Source organism: Podarcis tiliguerta (assembly GCF_965153285.1).
Source record: "Podarcis tiliguerta genome assembly, chromosome: 2".
NCBI lineage: Eukaryota > Metazoa > Chordata > Lepidosauria > Squamata > Lacertidae > Podarcis > Podarcis tiliguerta.
Window position 1 is genome coordinate 78,806,626 of NC_139535.1, and position 21,655 is coordinate 78,828,280.

At 37.2% G+C, this 21,655-nt stretch overlaps 1 protein-coding gene across 7 annotated transcripts in view; it reads left to right on the forward strand.

Moving 5' to 3' along the window:
* GABRB2 (gamma-aminobutyric acid type A receptor subunit beta2) overlaps positions 1–20,435 on the forward strand; it is a 106,521-nt gene extending 86,086 nt beyond the window's left edge. For 4 of the 7 annotated variants that reach the window (XM_083430859.1, XM_083430861.1, XM_083430860.1 and 1 more), the window contains exons 9-12: positions 1,738–1,982; positions 7,693–7,803; positions 13,229–13,279; positions 17,318–20,435. In XM_083430859.1, coding sequence (XP_083286985.1) covers positions 1,738–1,982; positions 7,693–7,803; positions 13,229–13,279; positions 17,318–17,665 — 755 coding nt within the window. In that variant the 3' untranslated portion in view covers positions 17,666–20,435. The remainder of the gene's footprint in view (positions 1–1,737; positions 1,983–7,692; positions 7,804–13,228; positions 13,280–17,317) is intronic. The other 3 variants (XM_083430863.1, XM_083430864.1, XM_083430865.1) reach the window with 3 other exon arrangements.
* Positions 20,436–21,655: the final 1,220 nt, after the last annotated feature.

Below are 21,655 nucleotides of genomic sequence, written 5' to 3' on the forward strand. Positions count from 1 at the left end.
TTACAAAATATTCTTACCTTGCTGGTAATTCCTCAGACTATGGGGAGGGTTCAAAGCTGGAGAGAAAACATATTTTGCATGCAGAAGACCCCACGTTCAGTCTCTAGGTTCTTGTTTCACAGGGCTGGGAAAGATCCTGCCTGAACTCTAGAAAGCCTCTATGCCCATCGTTATAGAGAAGTACCCAGCTAATGAACCAATGGTGTCACTTTGTATCTTTTACTACGCTCCTATCTCAACATGTAGTATTGTCTTCTTAGGTAAAATTTGGGTAAAGTTGAAACAGGATTCTACTTTGCAGGAGTATGGCTGCTTCTCTTAATGGGCATTTCAAATTCCACAAGTAAAATAGTTTACCGAGCTGAATCCCGATAATACCAGTTACCATGGACTTATTTACACCGTAGTATTGCCTCTGGCTACATTGTGGTAAAAACTCCAGGCAATGCAGACAAGGAATTCCACTTCCTTCAGTCACATGCCCTTGTTGACTTGTCTTGACATTTGCCAAGGCTGTCCAGAGCTGAGTGGAACTGCACCCAACCCCAGGTCTGGGCTTGAAGAGTAGCAAATAGGTTCTACATCTGTGACCATACAGCAGTAAAAGGCATGGCTTCTAGGATTTGTATCAGGCTTCACCTGTCACACGACTTGATGTTGCACAGTCCTTTTGTGCCTGAAGAAAGCTCTGAAGCCTGAGAACATGCACAGTCTACAGTTCAGCTTAGGTCCCAAACCTAGACCCCACAATTCCTAGTTCAAACCCTCTTGTCCCTGACAGAAAAATTGACAAGTCACTTTGCTTTTATGTGGGTCTGTGAATGATGACTCTAGATTGTGTCCCAAGGCAGAATAGGAACAGCTCATAAGACACTGGCCTTGTCATGGTTTGTTTACTTTCTTTCAACTTGTGATTCATTCACCCAACAGTTATACACAAATCAGAGGTTGAAAGAGTTTTTGTGTTGCCATTCCAACAAAACTGATAATGCAAACAAATATTTTTAACCTCCTGGAGCAGTAATCCAATAAATGATCAAATTGGTTTTTAATATTCAGTTGGAAGCCGCCCAGAGTGGCTGGGGAAACCCGCTGGGTGGGTATAAATAATAAATTATTATTATTATTATTATTATTATTATTATTATTATTATTATTATTAATTGCTGCTACAAACTAATATAGCTGGTCTTTTAAAACAGTTTACATTAGCAAGCCTTTTGAGTTTGCTGAACCTTGCATTCCAGGTAAGGATCCAACTCTAATGCAAATTTAAACTTAAGCCTCTTCAGGTTTACATAGCTCTTAAGAAGAAACATTACCTAAAGGAAGGTTGAATGCATTCTCTACCGTTCCCTCTATTCAAGCTAATGTATATTGCACAAGGTCTTCAAGCAAGATTTTCTGAGAATTCAAACCAGAAGACAACATGTAAAAAAATATTAAGCAAAACCAGCACACTGAAGAAATAGGTGCACCTTATAACCTGTGTGATACACAAGTGGAAAGATTTCCATGGTGTTGACTTTGAGAATTCGTAGCATTTAATGTTTTTTTGTTCATTACTGTAATAAGCATCACCACCCAAAAACCAAAAAGAAGCTAGTATGGAAAATATTTCTTCTAGTTCTACTCTAGAGTGAACTCCAGCTCCCCCTAATATTTTTATCTATATATCTATATCTATCTATATCTATACACACACACTATTTTGAATTTTTTGATGCTTCCCCCCAGGAATCACCACGGTGCTGACAATGACAACCATCAACACTCATCTCAGAGAAACTCTGCCCAAAATCCCCTACGTGAAAGCCATTGACATGTATCTGATGGGCTGCTTTGTCTTCGTGTTCATGGCCCTACTGGAGTATGCATTAGTCAACTACATCTTCTTTGGCAGGGGACCACAACGCCAGAAGAAAGCAGCCGAAAAAGCTGCCAGTGCTAACAATGAAAAATTACGAATGGATGTCAATAAGGTAAGTTCTAATGGAACATGATTAGCCTCTTACAGTTACAGCATTAGACAATTCATTTTCTTCCAAACAGAGCTTTTTTTTTTACATTGGTTCTTCTGCTGCACAAGTCCAGTAGGAATTTTATGGGCCATCTTGGCTTTCAGTATACAGCCTTTCCAGATGATTTTTTTAAAAACTAAGCAAGGGGGGGGAGCAAAACAAAACACCTTATAGTCTTATTAAATAAGCTTGAACTAGCTCCAAACCAATGTTCATAATATGATACTTCCAACTTTACATAATGGATGAAGATATAGCATTGTGGAAGGGATAAGATAGTCCATATGCCATGGGAAAAATAAATTTGTGTGTCTGTGCTCTGGACATAAACACACTATGTTCAGAGACCTAAATATAGGGATGCAGTCAGTTCTGCATAGACTGAAGAAGTGCTTTTATAGAAGAGTATTTGATCTAGAGGAGGCATTTGCTCACAGAAGGGGCAGTTTTTCCTGCTACCTTTACAGTTGCCCATGACACTTTCCAAACTAGAACACCCCCCCCCCAGCATATTTTCTAGGGGCTGAAGATGAGAAGGGAAATCAGCAAAAATAGACTTCTCCACATTCATTAGTGGATCTTTACAAAAGATTTTATATCCACGCAAAAGAAACAAATAGTGCATGGCTGTGATGGCTTTTTAAAAATAATCAAAGCAATGCAAAAGTTTTATGAGATGGTGGGGGCATTAATATAGTATAGACGACTTTGTTAGTATTCCCTTTTTTCTATTTTCAAATTTTGATGTGCTTGTGTCCCACCCTCACCCCCAACAAATATTTATTTGCTGCTGTTGTTTTGTATAGTGGGCGGTTGACAGTAAAATACAATAGCAATAAACATTCAATAAATGCCACAACAGTATTTTAATAGTAAAACAGTCTAATAAGATGCACAGCACTACTAAAAGCATTAAACACATCAAAAGTGTCACAAGCTTATAAGAACTGGTGTTGCAAATTCTTTCTAGAAAGTGTCGCTCATCATTCTTCTAAACAGACCTCCCCATGGTTTTACATAGCATGAATTCTCTAGCTTGTTAAAAGTCTAACACAAGAGTGTAGCAGCTGAAGAAAACAACTTTTTCCCATTTAACATGGTGTTGTGCAGTGCTAAAAAATGCAATATTCCTACATTGGAAGAAGATCCATAGATGCCTGGATCCTGAGCAACCAATTGTCACAGCTGTACACTTATTTATTATGCAAAAAAAACCCCACCCCAAATCATCTGGAAAGCCCTTGAATGCCTTGGGCTTTAGATACACTGTCACTTAGTGGCATTTTCCTCTTTTTGAAGCCTGATTTACAAGATGGATTGTATTCACTATAGGCTTTGCTGTCATCTGTCAGGCAGAAGGTTTGAAGACTTAAAAATTCATGAGTTTTCCAGCTGTTCCTCAGAGGAACAATCCAAAATGATGGCTAAACTACGACGTGCTTAAAAGCTGTGTGATACTCTATAACAGAACCAAAAGGGGGTATAAACTTGACAGAGAATACAGAATCAATATAAGTATACTTACATTTTTATAATGTCAGCAAAAGCATCATTTCAGCAAATATGGCATGGATTTATTTGTAAAATTGTATAGATGTAAAACTTGAAATATTTCATAGAAAATTGTGTATTTTATTTTTTTTAAAAAATCCAAATTCCAAGTCGTATTTTCTCAAATGTGTGAAAACTGAGGGAGAAAGAGTTAATAACTGTTGGATTCACACGGTTCTGGGCTAGATGTTTTGGTATGTTTCTGGGGTTTTTTCCCCCTTTATGCAAAGACTTTCCCTCATGTAGTGGAATGTCCCCTCCCTCTTCTCTCCCTGTGCATCCTTCTAAATCTGCTTTGGGATTTCCTTCAACTCCCCCAAGCAGATTGGGAAGGGGGAGCACAGAGAGAGAAGAGGAAGGGAGAGGTCTGTCATGCAAGCAGAAATTATTGTGAATGGGAGTACTTTGTTGGATACAACCCTTCATTTCCCTGTTCCCTACCTGCAGCTTGTTACAATAATGGTACTATGGTAATTTTGCTTGACTTCTAGTTGCAAATTAACAGAGGTAAACTGCATAAAAACAGGAAGCAACCATCACAGTAGCCTTATCTTCTCATAGTGGTGCTCAAAAACAGTTTATATAACACATACACACAAAAAACTGTATTGGCATGTACATGTCTGTTTTTAAAATCTTTTTTTCAACATTTCAAATAATAAAACATGCCAAAAATGCCTGAAGGTGCTTACAAAAAAAACCAATGAATAAAGGTGGGTTAAGAATTAATTTCGGGCGCATGTAGATTGAAAAAGAAAAGAAAATCTGTTGTTCCTCACTTGAAGTTTTTTGAAAGTTAAATAATATAATAAAATGAATAGAAATCATTAAGAGTGCAGCTGTTGCCTATGTGATAATTTGTAATATGGATTGTGCTAGAAGTAAATAAGAATATGAAATGCAGTAGTATTAGATCATAAAGACGCATCAAGAATGGATTGTGGAAAACCTCTTAAACAAAATTGTATTAATTTGGAATTAATTTGTGTAATTGGGTTAAAATTGGAAAATCAATAAAAACTATTGGCAAAAAATGATTAATTTTTGGATATTAAATATTTTCTGCCAAAATTATAATTTCAAGTTTTATTTGGGGAAATGTAGAAGCCATTCACTCATAGAGCCATTTCAAATATTACATTTTCATGCAAAGGTTTGCTCTATGCAAAGGTTTTCTCAATGATACTCTATATGTATCAGCTTTCCAAAGAAGAGGGAAGGGAACTCCATTTCCATACATGGTTCCTTTCTCTGTGCCTAGACTGTCTCCTTTTAGACTGTGGCTGATCGATATTACTTACTTGCTTATTTAATATATTTCTACCTTTTGTAAATTAGACTTGGGGTGAATTATAGTACAACAAGATATCCAATGAAGATAGAAGCATAAATAAATAATAACAGAAGATGATGTATAAAAAGAGAATAGGGCTGTCAAGGTTCAAGAACACAGAACAGACCACACAAAATAAAAGCATGGATGGTGTGAAATGAGCATATGTAGGGCAACAGTTCCACAATTTGAGTGCTGTGACAGAGAAGGCCATCTCTTCATTGGCCTCTTGCAGGGGCACTCAGAGGAGGGCTTCTAGGGAAGATCTGAACCAATTGTTTAGTTACCATTGTAGAAGATGGAACTTTGAAATATACAGGTATCAGGCTTAGGGTTTTTAATGACCAAGACCAGTATTTTGAATTGAGCCTGTAAACAAACTGGGAGCCACTGAGCATCTTTGAACATCGGTGCCTACTTGTCACTGCTTCCAGAGGCCAATGGAAGTCAGTGTGAAGTTTCAGGTGCCAAAGGAAAATGGTTTCAGAACTTTATCTCCAGAGATGAACCAACATTTTAGATACAACCAAGTGTTCCTCCAGTGTATCATAAGGCATGACAAAACTGTTGTGATTTTTTTAAATCAAAGTATCAGTTTTGTGGTGCTATTAGTTGTCTGATGTTTCATAAAAGGTAACTTGCAACATTTCTTATTTTCTAAGAGGTCACAATTCTCACTCTTCAGAAAACCCTTCTTGGAAACAACAGCAGGATAGCTTCATTTATTCTTTCAACAACCTTTGTGTGTAGCTTGGTGCAAGTATAAATTTCCCTAAATCCTGAAGGGCCCACCTGATCTATCTTCTCCATCTGGCCTGAATTCTCCCAACCCTTCTCTTTTCAGTACTGTAAACAGCACTATAGTGAATAGGGCTTAAGTCAACATGTAAGGAGGGAACAATGTCCACAAGCATACTAGTTCTGCCTGTTCATCCTCCTCATCGTCGTCCTCTAAATGTTCCTCAGTGGCTGTCTGCATCAGGGAGACCTGTATCTGTGGAGGTTCCTTCGTTTTGTGGTTTTTAAAATGTTCAGAAGCCTCCATGAGTACAGGAGACTTCCCCATTGCCATCACAAATAGGGCAGCAACCATGAGGATGGGGGTGCAGCTAGAATGCCTGATTTATGGTTTCAAATATCAGTTTCAAGTGTAACCATGGTTGCAATGGAAGCTATAGACAAAGGAAAAGGAAGAGGAAATCAAATAGGAGAGGACAAGAATTGTGCATGCCAAAGGGGTGTTTCTCAAGCTCTTACAAATTATAAAGAAGGGTATCAGTCTCAGGTTTTATTGATTACTTTATTGCTAATGTTTCTAATTCACCTTCCATACCAATGAATCCCAGGGTGCTGTATAATAACAACACCCAAAAAAATACCAGAAGTAAATTATAACCCATTAAACTGATAAAATCTAAAAGACAACTGCTAAAAAAAGCAGACCAAATTCACAGGCAGACAAGAAGCCCTTAACTCGACACAGAATAAATTGCAGAAACAGTCAAGTTTTGGCCTAATACCATTCCAGATAAGCCTATCTGAATTGATGCTGTGGATCCTCTCAACGGTGCCCCCAAAATATTTTTGTTATTTAATTTTTATAACCACAGTCAGTCCCTAAAGTTCCAGCTCCGGACAAAAAACAGAAAGCAATCTACTCAACCTAATGATTGCCAGCACAGAAGCAAAACCTAATAGAATGTGTCCTGTTGCTCCTGTCCTAGTAATTGACAGCCCTCAGACATGCTTAGTGGTAACACCTTTCTACTTCTTGTCTATTGTCCTGAATGCAGCTGCTTGATGTTTACCCAAGTGTCATTGTCAGGTTTTTAGCATTCCAGGGTGGAGTTTAGGGCTCAAAGGTTTGCCCATGAATCAAATATACTGTGAAACCTGTTTGTTCTGTTTCACATTCACATTCTGTTCTTACCAAGTATCTCCTTTTTTTCTTTTCTTTTTTGGGTATCCATGTTATAAGTATGTGAACTTTGTGTTTATATATTTGACTCTGCATCTCAATTCTTCCTTTAATTCAGTTTTGCTAGCAAAAGAAACATAAGGGTTTACCCATATGGTGATTTCACAGCCATTTACCAAGAAAACATGCATTCATAGATCAATTATATTATATTTTATGCATTAAATCTTGATCCAAAGCTGCTTCAGCTCCATTGAAGCCCCTCTTCCATTGATTTTCCATGAATTCCCTTTCTGTTATGTTCTAAATGTGTAATTTGTTCAGTGCTGACACCGCACATTCAGCCTGGGAAGATAGTGTCAAGACTACCTTAATGCTTGTTTTGTCAGATCAATTGGTTTTAATGGCTTTAATTGCACTTACACCTCTACTTCTGACTGAATCTCCTGCAGTTGACTGTCATGTTATTCCTTATTCTCTTTACTTTCCTCAAGCTCTCTATCCACTTAGCTCTTATAATTTACCTCCATGTGAGATCGTTTCCTCTTCTGCCATTCCATGTGACAATGTCTTTGGCTTTTTAAGAGATATGATGTATTTGAGTCCAAAAGGCTCAAATCATTTTGGATATTTGACACAGGCATGACTAGCAAAGCCTACTATTGTTTTCTTCTGTGAAGCTCCCGTGTGTTCTGTTACCTTCTGTCTCACATTTAATTTAGAATATGGTCTGTAAATCTATCATCCAATTTCAAAGAAGTATTTAGAGTTATTTTACAACTACTATGTTAGTTCTAGCTCTGCTCACCATTCCCTAATTAGTAGAAGCCAAAAGACTTATTTAGCATATTCTCTACTTTGTCTTCCAGATCTTTTATAAAGATATAAAACAAAATGGGACCGAATTGCGATCCCTGGATCCCACTGGAAATCTCTCCCCATCTAGATGGACTGCCAGTTACGATTACTCTCTTAATACGGTTAGATAGCCAGTTTTTGATCCATTTGATTGTACTAATTGTCCAAGACATCTTATGTTGGCTTTCTAACCATAAGATATTGTATAGTGCTGTATGAAATGCTTTACTAAAACCCAGATAAAATATCCACTGTTTTCTCATCATCCATACATTGTAAGTCACTTTGAATTCTTTTAGTAGAAAAGCAACAAAAGAATTTTTATATAAATAATCTATGTTGCAATGACAATTTATGAATTAATTCAGTAGGTTTAGCTTTAAACCATGTTGATCTAGCCCTTTGTGAATATAGCACATACTCCATTTGTTTTATTATTATGGAGTTGACTGCTAAGGTTCTAGTATGGAGTCACTATTTTAACTTATTCCTAATTTTAGGAGAAACTATGGCTCCTTCTAGATTATTTTAGTCTTCATTAGTTTTTCACAGATTCATTGAGGAGTGCCTGAAAGTTGAAAAGTTTCTTTTTGGATGCATTTCAGTTTGTCTTTTATTTGTATGAGACTCTGTGTATGTGTATATATGTGTGTGTAAGCAGTTACTTGTTTTGTGTAATCTATTTCCCAATGAGCTTTGTTCTTCCATTTGTGGCTTACTAGCTATTTTTAATATATATATATATATATATATATATATATATATATACATTCATACTTAAAGCCAACTAGAAATCTTAATCCATAAAACTTTTCACACTGCTTGGATATCATACCATCTTGGATTTGCTTTGTTCCAGGTATTGTGCAACTCTGTTTCCTTCAGTGAGCAATTTTTTTCTCTTCATTTTCCATGCAGAGTATGTAAATCATTTATCAATAACTTCTTAGCACTGCAATTTTTTCTGGATAGCTTCTTTGGGGCTTATGCCTATCTGAGATTTAACATTCTGAGCTTCCCTTGTTTCCTCTCTTGGGATCTCTTCTCTCTTGCTACTGCTCTAACCTGTTTGATGCACCTTGCATGCTCTTATTATCTTATATGAAGATGCAACAGTAATAACAGCAGTAGTAATTTATAACAAGCTAGTAAGCAACAGTATTTACTAAGCAGTGTTTAGTAGAAGAAGGGAGCCTAGAATTCTGTGCCAAGATTCAGTTCTTTTACAGAATTGTACGGATTTGCACATGTTCTTTCTGGTTGCAAAAGTTGAAAAAGTTCAACTGCCTTTGCTACTAGCAAACTTCTTTTTAGTTTACTGCCTGAGATTTATTTGTTTTTCAAGTCTATTCACTTATAAACACATTTTTTCTTGTCTAAACTTTTATCCCACAATATCATTGTCCAATAATACACAAATAGGATCTGCTATTTTGTAGAAGCGTTCATATAGAAATCACTTCCTTTGACAATTAAATCATTTCAATATATGTTAATAAAACTTCCATTATTGATTCTATGAGGCAAACCCCACTTCAAAATATAGTCTGAACTGATGTGGCCAGCATCTGCACCTTTAGATAAGGTATATTATGTGGACATGTTGGCTGTGATTTAAGAGTACTCTGCATATAATGATAAACTTTGGCTCAGTAGTCTCTGTATTATGTCACATATCTACGGACAGCATGCTTGAAAACTTGGAAGCCTGTTCATTGTCTCAGAAACAACCAACTAAGGCTGACCTGGTGCCTTCATTACATATCTTTAGGTGCTAGGCGCCAGTTTCTCTTTAACCAGGCCTTTGGCTGATTAACATTACAGTGGTACCTCAGTTTAAGAACAGTCCTCCTTACGAATGATTCGGTTTACGAACTCTGCAAAACTGGAAGTAGTGTCCCGGTTTGCGAACTTTACCTCGGTCTAAGAACAGAATCCGAATGGTGGAAGGGCACTGGCAGAGGGAGGCTTCATTAGGGAAAGCACACCTCAGTTTAAGAACAGTTTCAGTTTAATCCTGAATGGATTAAGTTCGTAAACCGAGGTACCACTGTATATGTCCTTTTAAATGTTTTTGAGGGGGGGAGGGTTATCAGTTTGTTTGTGTTTTTATTTAGTATTATGTGTTCTCTTTTTGTATTTCTGTGTTGTTTGAGAAGTGTCTCCATCTCAGGCAACCGGTTCCAGGTCATTTTGTTAAATTTCCCTAGCCAGAATAAGAGGTGGGAGAGGGGCATAATTAAGAAAGAGCAAGCCTGAGGGACTTTAGCCAGCATTGTGTTTTAGTTTGCTAGTGAAGGTAGGATTGAAGAACATGGTGGGAGACCTTTTTTGTGTTGCTCTTGGCTCCCATTTCAGCTGTCAGTGTCATTCAGTAGTTTCATAGGTCCATGAGAAAGTGGAAAGAGAATTGCAGTATAAAGGCTACCTATTTCGTAGCCACAAAGGAGATAGAACCAGTTTTGCTCAGTACTAAATCTCTAGCTACCTATCAAGTTTGCATCCCTTTTGCACTCCCACGATGACAAGCAAAAATTCAAATGAATTTGAAATAAATGTAGCATAGAGCTGGTCCGCTCATTACAGTTTCCATAAATATGCCAATGAAAAAGTGCAATAAATGCAGATGTATTTGTATGATGATGCTATATCAGTGTCAGGTGTCAAACTGTGAATGACAGGGATGGGGAATTCGTAAAGGAAATTCCACTTCCTCTGACATCCCAGTGCCTTTAAAAATTGAGTATAGGGAAAGTAACACCCCCCCCCCCAGATCCAATTCCCAGGGACATCCATTTGGAGGGGGGGACCCCATTGTGCTAGAGGAAGTCCTTGCACAGAGTTCCTGCTGATAGCACTCATTAGTTGAATCCTGCTAAGTGTTTGCCTTTATCTTGAGTTATTCCTACTGTTTAGGATATCATGAAGCTTTGATATGCTTAAGTATACATGGCTTTCCACCATGTAAATATTTATGGTTAAGCTACAGCTCAAAACAGGGATGAAAAACCTGTAACCCTCCAGATGCTGTTAGACTCCAGCTCCTATCAGCTTCAACAAGCATGGGAAACAGTCAGGGATAATGGGTATTGTTGTCCAACAATATCTGCAGGGCTATAGGTTAGCCAGCTCTGGTTTTGAATGTGGTCAAAATCTATACTGCATACTTCGCAGGTTTAGAGAGTTGCCAAAATTAAAACAGTCTGCAATAAATGACTACTTTGATCCATATTTTCCACATTGAATTTGTTGGGTTTTTTTAAGAAAGTGCCTAAAAGCAACTATTTATAACTATGCATTGCTGTTGTGTAAGAATTTTCTATAAACCAGCAGTGTACACGCCATTGTTTTCCATCTCTCCATTAGCATTATGTAAGAATTTGCTTTGAAGGTAATGTGAGGCAGTGGTGGCAGCAGACTTTGCCTGTGGCCTCTTACAGAAAAGGTCACAAGGTAGCTTCTACATACAGTCTGTAGTGCTATTCCTGGTGACATCAGAAAAAAGGTCAAGTCAGCTGTGTAAAGCTCTCTGTCCATAGCAACAATCTCAGAATGCCATCTTTAATTTGCACAAGGACAGTGCGTATCCAGCTTCTGCTTGTTTAAGATACATCAGTTATCTTACATAATCTGAAAGCCTGCCTTCCAATCCTTTCAGAGAGCTAAATAATTAGCTTTCGCCATGACAGAAAAATTCTCAGAAAGTATTTTTGTTGTTGTTGTTGTTGTTCAAGATCTTTTTATAGAGAATACATTTCAATACAGCTATCACAAATAGAATGTTTAAATGTAGCAGTTCAGACAGTGTAGAAAAGTACAACTGCATAATGCTTCGACAGAAGCAGTGGTATCATTTGGGCAAATAGTGGGTTGCAATTACACACACCTATTGGTGCACATTTGTAAACGCAGATCTAATTTCAGTCAGCTTTATTTCAGTTGTTGTTAAAATTATATAGTAAATTGTACATCGATGAAACAATTTCTCAGAAAATTTATTAATCTTAAAATGGGTCAAGTGCACAAGATTAGAGGCCCGGTAATCTACGGTATATTGTTGTGATAGCTGTAGAGTAGCTGGAAGGACTGACTGTTGTAGAACAACAAGGCAAGCAAACTAAAGAGTCATTTGCTGCCCTTGACTGAACTGCTTTGATCCTAAGGTTCTCTGACTGCCATTGACTGAGCAATCCATGTCCAGCACAGGCTAAACCTTCTCAATTCCTTTTCTTTACCTGAATTGAGAAGGTAGCAGGGAAAGGAAAACAGAAGGTTTTGACAGAAGGAGCAGTCTTAAATAAATTGAGAAAAGGGAAGGGCAGACATGGAAAAGAAGAGTAGAGCGAAGGACAGTAAGGAAGACATACTGATTTGAAATAATCAGTCAGATCTTTTACTGAAGGGCTTTGTTAGGGGTGAAATGCTGAATGGATAAGACAATCCATCCAATAATTGGGCCAACTTTGACAATGTTGCATTAGTGCTCTCACACATTGTTTTCTTTGTTTCATTTGATTTCAGAATCAGAGATAATAATAAAAAAAGTATGACTGTATTGACAGCTTTGTTTGTCCATGTTTTAAAAGTGAGTTGCTTGCAGGCAATGGAATTGAAGGGCTGAATGCTTTACTGTGTCAGTTTGATGCATGTTTGATAGTAAATAATAAATGTGCACTACAGAAGTACAAGAATAAAGCTGTTTTTTTAAAGCAAGAAAGCTACTAATGTAACCACTAAATAAAAACTGTCACTTTATTATATAGTTATAATTATTTTACACCTGAATAATTTGTTAGATTTGTGTGCTGCTGATATTAAAGAGTCAACACCTATAGAGAGCCATCATTTTGGAGTTTCTAGATATTCGGAATCACCTGCCACGTAGGTCTATCTGCTGTTTGAGCTGGGAGGGTCAGCAATGTCCCATGCTCTGTGGTCTACATTTTGCAAGCTGATTTTAGGCCCAAGAGTGAATTCTATTTTTATGACTTAGTCATGTTATCATTTAAAGTGATTGTTTGATACCTCCATGATTATTATGTTCAAATTAATATTTTGCACCATTCATCTTCTATTTTTGTTACTTGTCCCCCTTTCACGTTTACCTATTTTCCCTGCTCTGTGGATTTTTTTATACATAAAGTCTGTCTTGCCCTATCAAGAATCCCGTTATGTGGCTGAAGAACCACATCAGCATCCAGACTTCCTTCCCCCTACCATCTTTTAAATCCCCATGTTGTTCCCCTCTCTCCTAACTAATGTTTACATGTCATCGTTCCTTTCTTGGTCAAAAATGACCAGGTTTTTGTGTGTGCGGAGGCTGTACATTTCCATTACAAATTTGTGTTGTCTACAATGTCAGGGCCAAGACAACAACAGCACCTCTAAACCAAGGATATACTTCTGCTGATTGTTGGCTCAGATTGCCCTGTGCTTTTAATTAAAGTGCATCGTTTATGATAATAGCCTATAGTACATTAATTTTTAATGAAAGCTAACAGCTGCCTTTTCTCTATGGAAACCGGTCTTGATTTTATTAACTTACAGGACAGAAGAATAATTGGCACATATCATTGTCCAGAAATGTATTCAACAAAGGTATATTTTATTGTTTTCTAATGATTCTATCCTTAGAGACTTACTAGTGAGATCTTGGACCATTAGTGGTCAATTAAAGATCCCACGGCACTTTTTGCAAGAACTAGCATCTTAATGCCAGGATCCTGTCCAAGTTTTAGTTGTATTCTAAGTTGTCTTCTACCTTCTGAACCATTCCCACCACTCACCCACCCACTGCATAGTTTTAATTGGCTACAGCATTCTTCATTTCCTGTACTAAAATACAATGCGTTGTTTGGCGATGTTAGATAGCCACCCCATTTCGCCTGAGAGGTGATTGCACTTGTTGGTGAAGTGATGTCGCTTTCTAAAAATCTGTAAAGCGCTTTGGGATCCGTCTGGATAAAAGGCGCCCTGCAGAATTAATGTGTTTCACTGTTGTATTGTAAGCTTCTATATAGTTATAAGCATACATTTTCATTAGGGATGGGTGAACCTGCTGTATTGCAATGGTGCTCTCAGTTGCCTTCCTAAAACTTCAGATCCAAAAATCAGCTCAATTTACTTTTCATCCTTTTATCCTTTATCGTAACCTTGTGCATTTCCTGTTTCGGAAATGAAAGGTAGACCAATTTCCAACGAGGAAAAACTTGAAGACATGTGCAATCACTTTCTAACTGCTATACAGTAAATCAATTGGGAGGTTCATCCATTACTAATTTACGGCTATGTAGTAATTTCCAATGTCTCTTTGGAAAAGGTGTAGAGACCTCCAGCCTTCTCAAACTGTGGTGTTATCAGACAAGTGTCTGATAACAGCAGAAAAACATCTGACAAGAAAAAAAGAGTAATACTAAATTGCTTATATGCTGTTTTTCTCCTAAATTTTTTGGGTGTGTGACAAGTTATTCACATTGCAGCAACCGTTAATCGCATCTCCGCAGCAGCCATAGAAGACTCCAAAGCTGGCCATTTGAGAATTTGATTTATATTTATTACCAGGCACTTTTTTACTCAGTGTTTCATACCCTCAATATTCTGTAAAGTTACCTTGTCAGAATACACCAACCCCTATTTTACATTCAAGCAAATTTATCTCTGGCCAAGTGCACAGTTCCATTTTACCTGAAGTGTGTAGAAGGCTGAAGACTGGCTTAACTCCTGAGGTCTGGACTCTGACTGGAAATGGAAAATGAAACTTTAAAATAGCTTTGCTACCCTGCTTGTGTGACTCACCCCATCCAACCTACCCACCACCCCCAGTATAGCTGTTCAGATTAACCAGTGCTCCTGTTCTTTAACCTTGGATGTAATTGAAAATGCCGTATTTGTTTTGCAGTTTTTGTGTCACAAGACTAACTTCCTTCGTTTTAAAATGATTTTTTTTAAAAAACAACTTTATAAAGAATTTACTGTTTGCAAAATGGTGAATTCTTTAATAAAGCTTGATGCCATGAAATACATGTTGAAATATGCAATTATCCACTGTGGGGGCCCCGGAATATTCCCCCCTGCCTGTTTACTCCTGTTTGGGATTGGCTGGCTGACTTCAAAATTCAGTGACGGGGTAGTAATAATATCTTGTAAAATGAAATGGCTATGCTTATACATACATAAATGTTTGTTATGGGACTGCAGAAATAATGTGCTGTTTGTTTCGATGGGAAGTGGTAGAGAACCTACTCCAGGCATTCTGATCAGAATTAAGTTGCTTTTGTTACAGGCTAGACCGTAAATGTTTTCCAGCTCAGACATATCCTATGCAACAGGCATATTTTGTGACAGTGGAACAGATTTTGAATTACAATTTCATTCCAGATATTCAAAAAGAAATTATATGGGGTTTCAAACAATACCCGACTCCGCATGATTTTAATAGGAAAGCAAAATTGGATCACTTTGACTAAATTACACCTTGATCTTTTGAAACCTAAATGTTCATAAATTAAGAAGCAAAGTCCCACATGGGTTTAGCAGCACAACTTCAAATTTAACATACTCAGCTTACTTCAGAATCCTTGATTTAAAACAACTTTTCGATATAATATCATGATAAACATTTAATGAGTTAAATCAGTTAAATATAATAATAATAATAATAATAATAATAATAATAATAATAATAATAATAATAAATCCTCACTGATAATCTATAAACCTATGTAAAACTTTGGCTGCAGTTTTCAAACTACTCATTACTCATGTGTACATCCATATTGTCCCTGTTGTCTGTAGTTGTTAGCAGACAAATGCAAATGTGTGAGCACGTACTCACCTGTAGTATGCCTATCACACATAACCTGTATACTCAAGTAGCTGTGTGCACATTTGAATTTTTCTGCAGAAAACAGCATGCAGCACAGATAATTATTGCAGGAAGAACAGGCAACAGTGGGGATGGGGCTGAAAGTATGGCCTCCTCCCTAAACACACGTGAATCAAATTTACATGCTGGCAATGTTATTTATTTATTTCTTATCAATAAATGGACCTGAAAATAAAGCAGTGTTGACATACAGCATCCAAACTCAGATGCGCATTTGATTTATGCCCACCCACAGCTCCTGATCTAGCAAATGGCAGTCGTGGAAGACTACTTTAAATGTGTGGCTCTCTTTAGCGGTTTCAGAATATCATTGTTTGTGTGTATTATATCCCACCTAAACCTATCTAGTTGTCTTAATTTTCCCTTAGTTTATGCTTGGAAGAATAAAAAATGAAGGCAAGATTTGATAAGAAACAAAGTTTGAGAAACCCTTGCCATAAATATTCTCCATAGAAAATTTTCATACATACTGTCAAATGAGAATTAAAATTCTCCAAGCCCTCTAGCAGCAGAAATTAACAGAGGTGGAACTATTGCCGAAATGCAAGTGAGTGAGGACCTGGGAAATGGGGTGAGAATCCTGCGGACACATTTGAGTTCACAATCATGTAAGGAATTGCTAGTGAAAGAGTAGAAAAATGCAGTTTATTCTGAACTATTTATACATATGTTCATGTAATGAAAATGGAATCTGTCCCCCATTAGAAGTCAGCCCAATAAAACACATCACTTTTCAAATGAAAATGTAAAGAATTTACTGAATTGCTATAAAATGTGTTAACATAATATTCAGCATCAATTTAAATTTAATTGTCTGATAAGAAAACTGGTTTATAACAGCTATTAAAATTAAGGATTGGTACTTATCTCCTGCCAAGCAAAATGGCAACTTTTTTGAGGGGAAAAATGCAGATAGTGAAAGATTTACCTCAGAGTAACAGAGAGCTCTGCCACTTTCCTTTTGTACAGTTAATGCCAGAAACAACATGGCATTATTATTTTTTATTACAGTATACTATATAATCTCACATTTTAAAAAGTTACTAATAACACTCTCAAAACCAGTGTTGAGATTTAATGTGATTATACTCTGAAATGAATGCCTGGTTAGACTTGCCTCTGAAGTGCAGCCTAATGCCATGGCCAGCCTTCTGTTCTGATGAGATGTTCCACGATGAATTGAACACTGTTATCCTGGGCATTGCAACTTGAAAGAGGTCCTAGCGCAGGTGTAAAACAGCTCATCAGCTTTCTCTCTAAACACAGAATCTAATCTTTATATCAAAATATGCATTTTGAACTCTAGTGATATGAGAGTTCCAAAATTGTTCCAATGGATTTCACACTGCATCCAAACAGAAGGCCTGTGATGAAGTACAGAATTTATATCTGATGTATCTCATCGCTGCGTCATTCTTTTGAGCTCATTCTAATTGTAAATGCTGAGAAGTCTTGTCAGAACAGAACTTTTCGGCCAGCAAAGTGCAGCACTTCATGCAAACGCATAGTGGCAGTGCCGCAAGTTTCCGAGATATCTGCCAGACAAACATGTGGCTACTCACAGTGCCATACAATGTATTTGCCTGTGCTTTCGAAATACAGGACCCACAAGTAAATGTATGTATGCCACTTTAAGTTGCATACTTCCGTAGGCCAACATTGAGTTGGACTTCTTGGGTCTTGCCTGCTTGATGATTGGCTAAGTCTGACGTTTCGTTACACACTCTAAGACAACCTCTTGTGTTTTCCAGATGGATCCACATGAAAACATTTTGTTGAGCACGCTTGAAATAAAAAATGAGATGGCTGCCTCTGAAGCTGTTATAGGCCTTGGGGACCCCAGAAGCACTATGCTGGCCTATGATACTTCAAGTATTCAGTACCGGAAGGCTGGCTTACCAAGACACAGCTTTGGCCGCAATGCGCTGGAACGGCACGTGGCACAAAAGAAAAGCCGGCTAAGGAGACGTGCTTCTCAGTTGAAAATTACCATCCCTGACTTGACTGATGTAAATGCCATAGATCGATGGTCACGCATATTCTTCCCTGTTGTTTTCTCCTTCTTCAATATTGTCTATTGGCTTTACTATGTGAACTAAAACAAAATAAAGCCACACAGCTATCAAGAACTGGATTTCTCTTCAAAATCGGTTGTACAGCCAAATGTGGGACTTAGGGAAAACAAAAAAAAAAACCTATTCAGGACAAAAAATTATTTTAAAACACCTTAGTTGCTGGCCCACTCTATAATCTGTTTTGTAATGTTTGGGTTTTCTTTGCAAAATTGTGAAATATTTAAGTTACAGTACAAATGTATACAACATGACCTTTAAATATATAATAGCATTTGATATTTGGAGGCAGAATTTGAAACTTCCTCATTCTGTTGTTTCCACCCTCCTTTTAGCACTCATAAGTTTAAGCACAGAAAGAGGAAGCAAGAAAATAGGTTTGAGTTCAAAGAGCAATGTATCTCATGCCTCTCTTCACATCTGGAGCATTCACAACATTACCTGGATGGAGAGAAGTGTTATAGTTGCAATCCAAACCATCTTCCTGTGTTACCTGTCAAATGCATTAACTTGAAATTAAGTAGTGCCTACCGTCATACCATGTGGAATGAGTATCAGAGGTTTCCCAAATAGATGATGTTACTGATGTAGAGAAGGGAAGCTTTGGGTGAGTGAGGAGTTTTCATGAAACTTGAAAGCATTTCATTTGGAAGATAAATTGCAAAGAGTTCATGCAGCACAGTGGTTACCGTGCTGTGTGACAAGGACCCTTAGAGTTGTTTGAGAGATTCCCAACTATGTGCTACAGTGTGCCATGAAGCATAATGTCTAAAGTGTAAAGTGCCAAATGTAAGTGGGCCAGCAAGGCTTTCTCTCGGTGCTCAGTCCTTCCCTGTGGAAGAGAGAAAACAGTGGCAAATGTTTCCAAATGTAAGGGACAGGTAAAGACTATACAAATAATTGGTGTCAGTTTGCTTGTTAGTATAAACCTCTCTTACGGATTCTCAGTTGCTGTTTTGATTTGTATCTCATTTCCACATCAAATAGATGGAATAGAATCACGTCTGCTGTTTAGACAATATATATTTTAAAAGACAGACAGCTTATAAACTTATAAGAGTTGGGTTGTTTTCCTCACCCAGTTCCATTGCATTCAGTTTGAGAAGTGTTTCTTTTTAGACGCAATACTTAAGGGAGTACTGGGGGGGAAATATTTATTTTAAATAGCTGGATTCTCCAGCATCTTCTGGTGGAAGAGGCTGAATTATTTTTCTCAAAATCATGAACAATAGAAATGCCCCCATTTTTCTTCAAGTAATTCATACTATTATATGGTCCCCATTCCTGAAACGGTGGGACAAAATAAAGGCAAAAAGTTAAATCCACTAAGTATTGTTGAATCTTCCAGTCAGTTCTGCAGAGTTTATTTATTTATTGGTGTATCTTCTCCACCTGACTTTTTAGTAGCACTATGAGTGTTTGAGCATTTCCTCTGTAAAGAATTTTAAAATTGGGGTAACTGAGCACCCAGTGTTCATACATGATTGTTGAGAATTTCGAACATCATGATGTATTTGTAAAAAATACTGATCACGTGACTCATGTTTTTCCATGTGCATTGGGGCTGAGTACACTTCACAAGTCAGGGCATCATCTGTCTTGATGTCATCCACAACTGGACTAGTCATGTTTTAAACAACCCTTGCTTAGGACATCTTTTGTGACAGCTGAGCTATGCTGTATTCATGGTTTCTTCTGATTTTCATTTTCTTTGTACAAACACCCATTATTATTTTAAGAAATGAAGTTTAAGGAGTGTGAAAAATATTGGCCTTGTAATTAATGCATGGGATTTATAGGCCTTCAAAGAAAATACCTTTTTTTCTCACATTGGTTCAACAGGTCAGCTATAATAAAAACTACAAAATCAGCTCCTAGTACTGCACTTTAAGATATCTGGAAGTTTATAGTACAAGCCATAATATTATCTGACCTTGCCAATGAGAGGATGAAATTCTACCCACAGGGATAACAAAGCAAGTAAACAATCACCTCCATGAGGTCCTTTTTGTTATTAAGGAAAAGATGCTTCCAGGAATAGACAGACTACCCTGTTTCTGAGCTAATTAATTCTAAATACTGTGTACAGGTGTACAGACTAGATTAAGCTTTTAAAAAAGTGGGGGACCATAATATCGTTGCATAAAGCAAACTTAAATACATGGTTACCTTTGAATTGAGCTAAAATATACTCTCTCACAGTTTTGTTTGGTCTATATTTCCACATAATAATCACTCCATCTTTTCAGGTTTCAGGATGCATACTAGCCAGCAATTAAGGTGTTTTCTCTTCATCTTTGTGAAATTTATGGCAAAATTACTATATAATACGGCACAGTTTTAACAATATCTTTGCAATCAATGCTCTGTAAATATGTTCTGTATATGACTGCTAGTAAGTCTAATATGCATTTTCCAAACTAAAAGAATCATGCAGCATATTTGTGTTTGCCTAAGGAATGTTATGTTTCTATATTATTGCAGTTTTAATGACTGGGAAGAAAGAACCAAGCAATGTCATTCTGAACATTTTCTGTTATCATCCCCAGGGGGAAACAAAAGTCTTGAATAATAGCACTGAAGGAAACATCTGAGAATTTTTATATTCTAATATGGGGGTGGGATGGGACTTAGAATCTGCCAGACACAAAAGCACAATGCATAGAGAACATGAGAGTAAGTGCATATATAGATAGATATACAGTATAGATATATCTGGGGAACAAATCCCATTTAAGTTAAGGTAATATGTACATTAACAGTGCAACTGAAATAATGTTTTTTTAAAAAACAAAAAGCAAACCTGAAACTGTGTTCCAATTTCATAGTTAGCAAAGTTAATGTAAGCAAACGAAACAAAACACTAAGCATTATCCAAGCAAACAACGAATATATAGACATGTATGCCAATATGTGTATATATATTCCTCTGTGTGTGTGTGCGTGCTATATGCACACAGACATCCTAATCCAGTGAGAGCGACCCACATGGAAATGGGTTTCTGCCCACAGATCTGCTTTATTGAGGTGCAGGAAGGTTGCCAAAAGGGATTTGGGGGGCGGGGAGATGAAATTCCAAGATCTATCAAACTGTTTGTAAGCCCAGCAGAGTTGTGAGATCGTGGTTTCTCCCATTATATCACATCTGCACAGTGAGAAGGAAACAGGAATGAGGAGTAAGCAAAAGGTCACATGGACTCTGTCGTGATGCTCCTGCCCCCCAACATAGAGATGATCTGTACTGAAGGGGGTGTGATGCTTATGCTGCCAGTCAGTTATGGGAAAGGAGAAGAGGGCTCACAGAGTCAAAAACAAGCACTGCCTGCTCTTGCCTTCCTGGTGGATGATCTGGGCTGAGACTAAAACAGTGCTGCTGAGCCCTATCTTTTCTTTTCTTTTCTTTTTCTTTCTTTCTTTCTTTCTTTCTTTCTTTCTTTATTTCTTTTTTGGTATGCAGGCAAGCATCCTCCCTCCTGTAGCTCTTGTGGTTGTCTGGATTTGGGCTAGACTCTTACATCGGTGTTTTAAAGGAATAAGCTAATAACAGTTTTCTTTCTATATTCAAATGATATGTGAATATTTTTTTGAGAAAGCAAATTATTAATGTAATTAAAATCTTACTATACAGGGTAACTGGGCATTTCTATATCAGCAGATCAATGCATATAATTCTTACGAAGCATTTCACAGTTTGACATTATGATAGTACTGTACCTCCTAGCATCTCAAAATAGACTAGCTCTCACATTGCTTGCCTGTTTCTTCTCTTTTTTTAAAATAAAAACATTGTCCACTAGTAACTTAAAAAAAAAAGTCCTAATACCTAGAAGGAGCTGAAAAAATACGAAATATTTATATGGAAAAAAGTGAAAAGGAAGGCCAGGGTACAATACTTTTAAAGTAGTGGTCATAACATTTTGCTATCTGTACATAGAACATACAAAGTGAGCAATCATAATTAAAACCGAACATGTGTAAATATTATCAGATTTCTTAACATTTTTAACTTCTAATTTG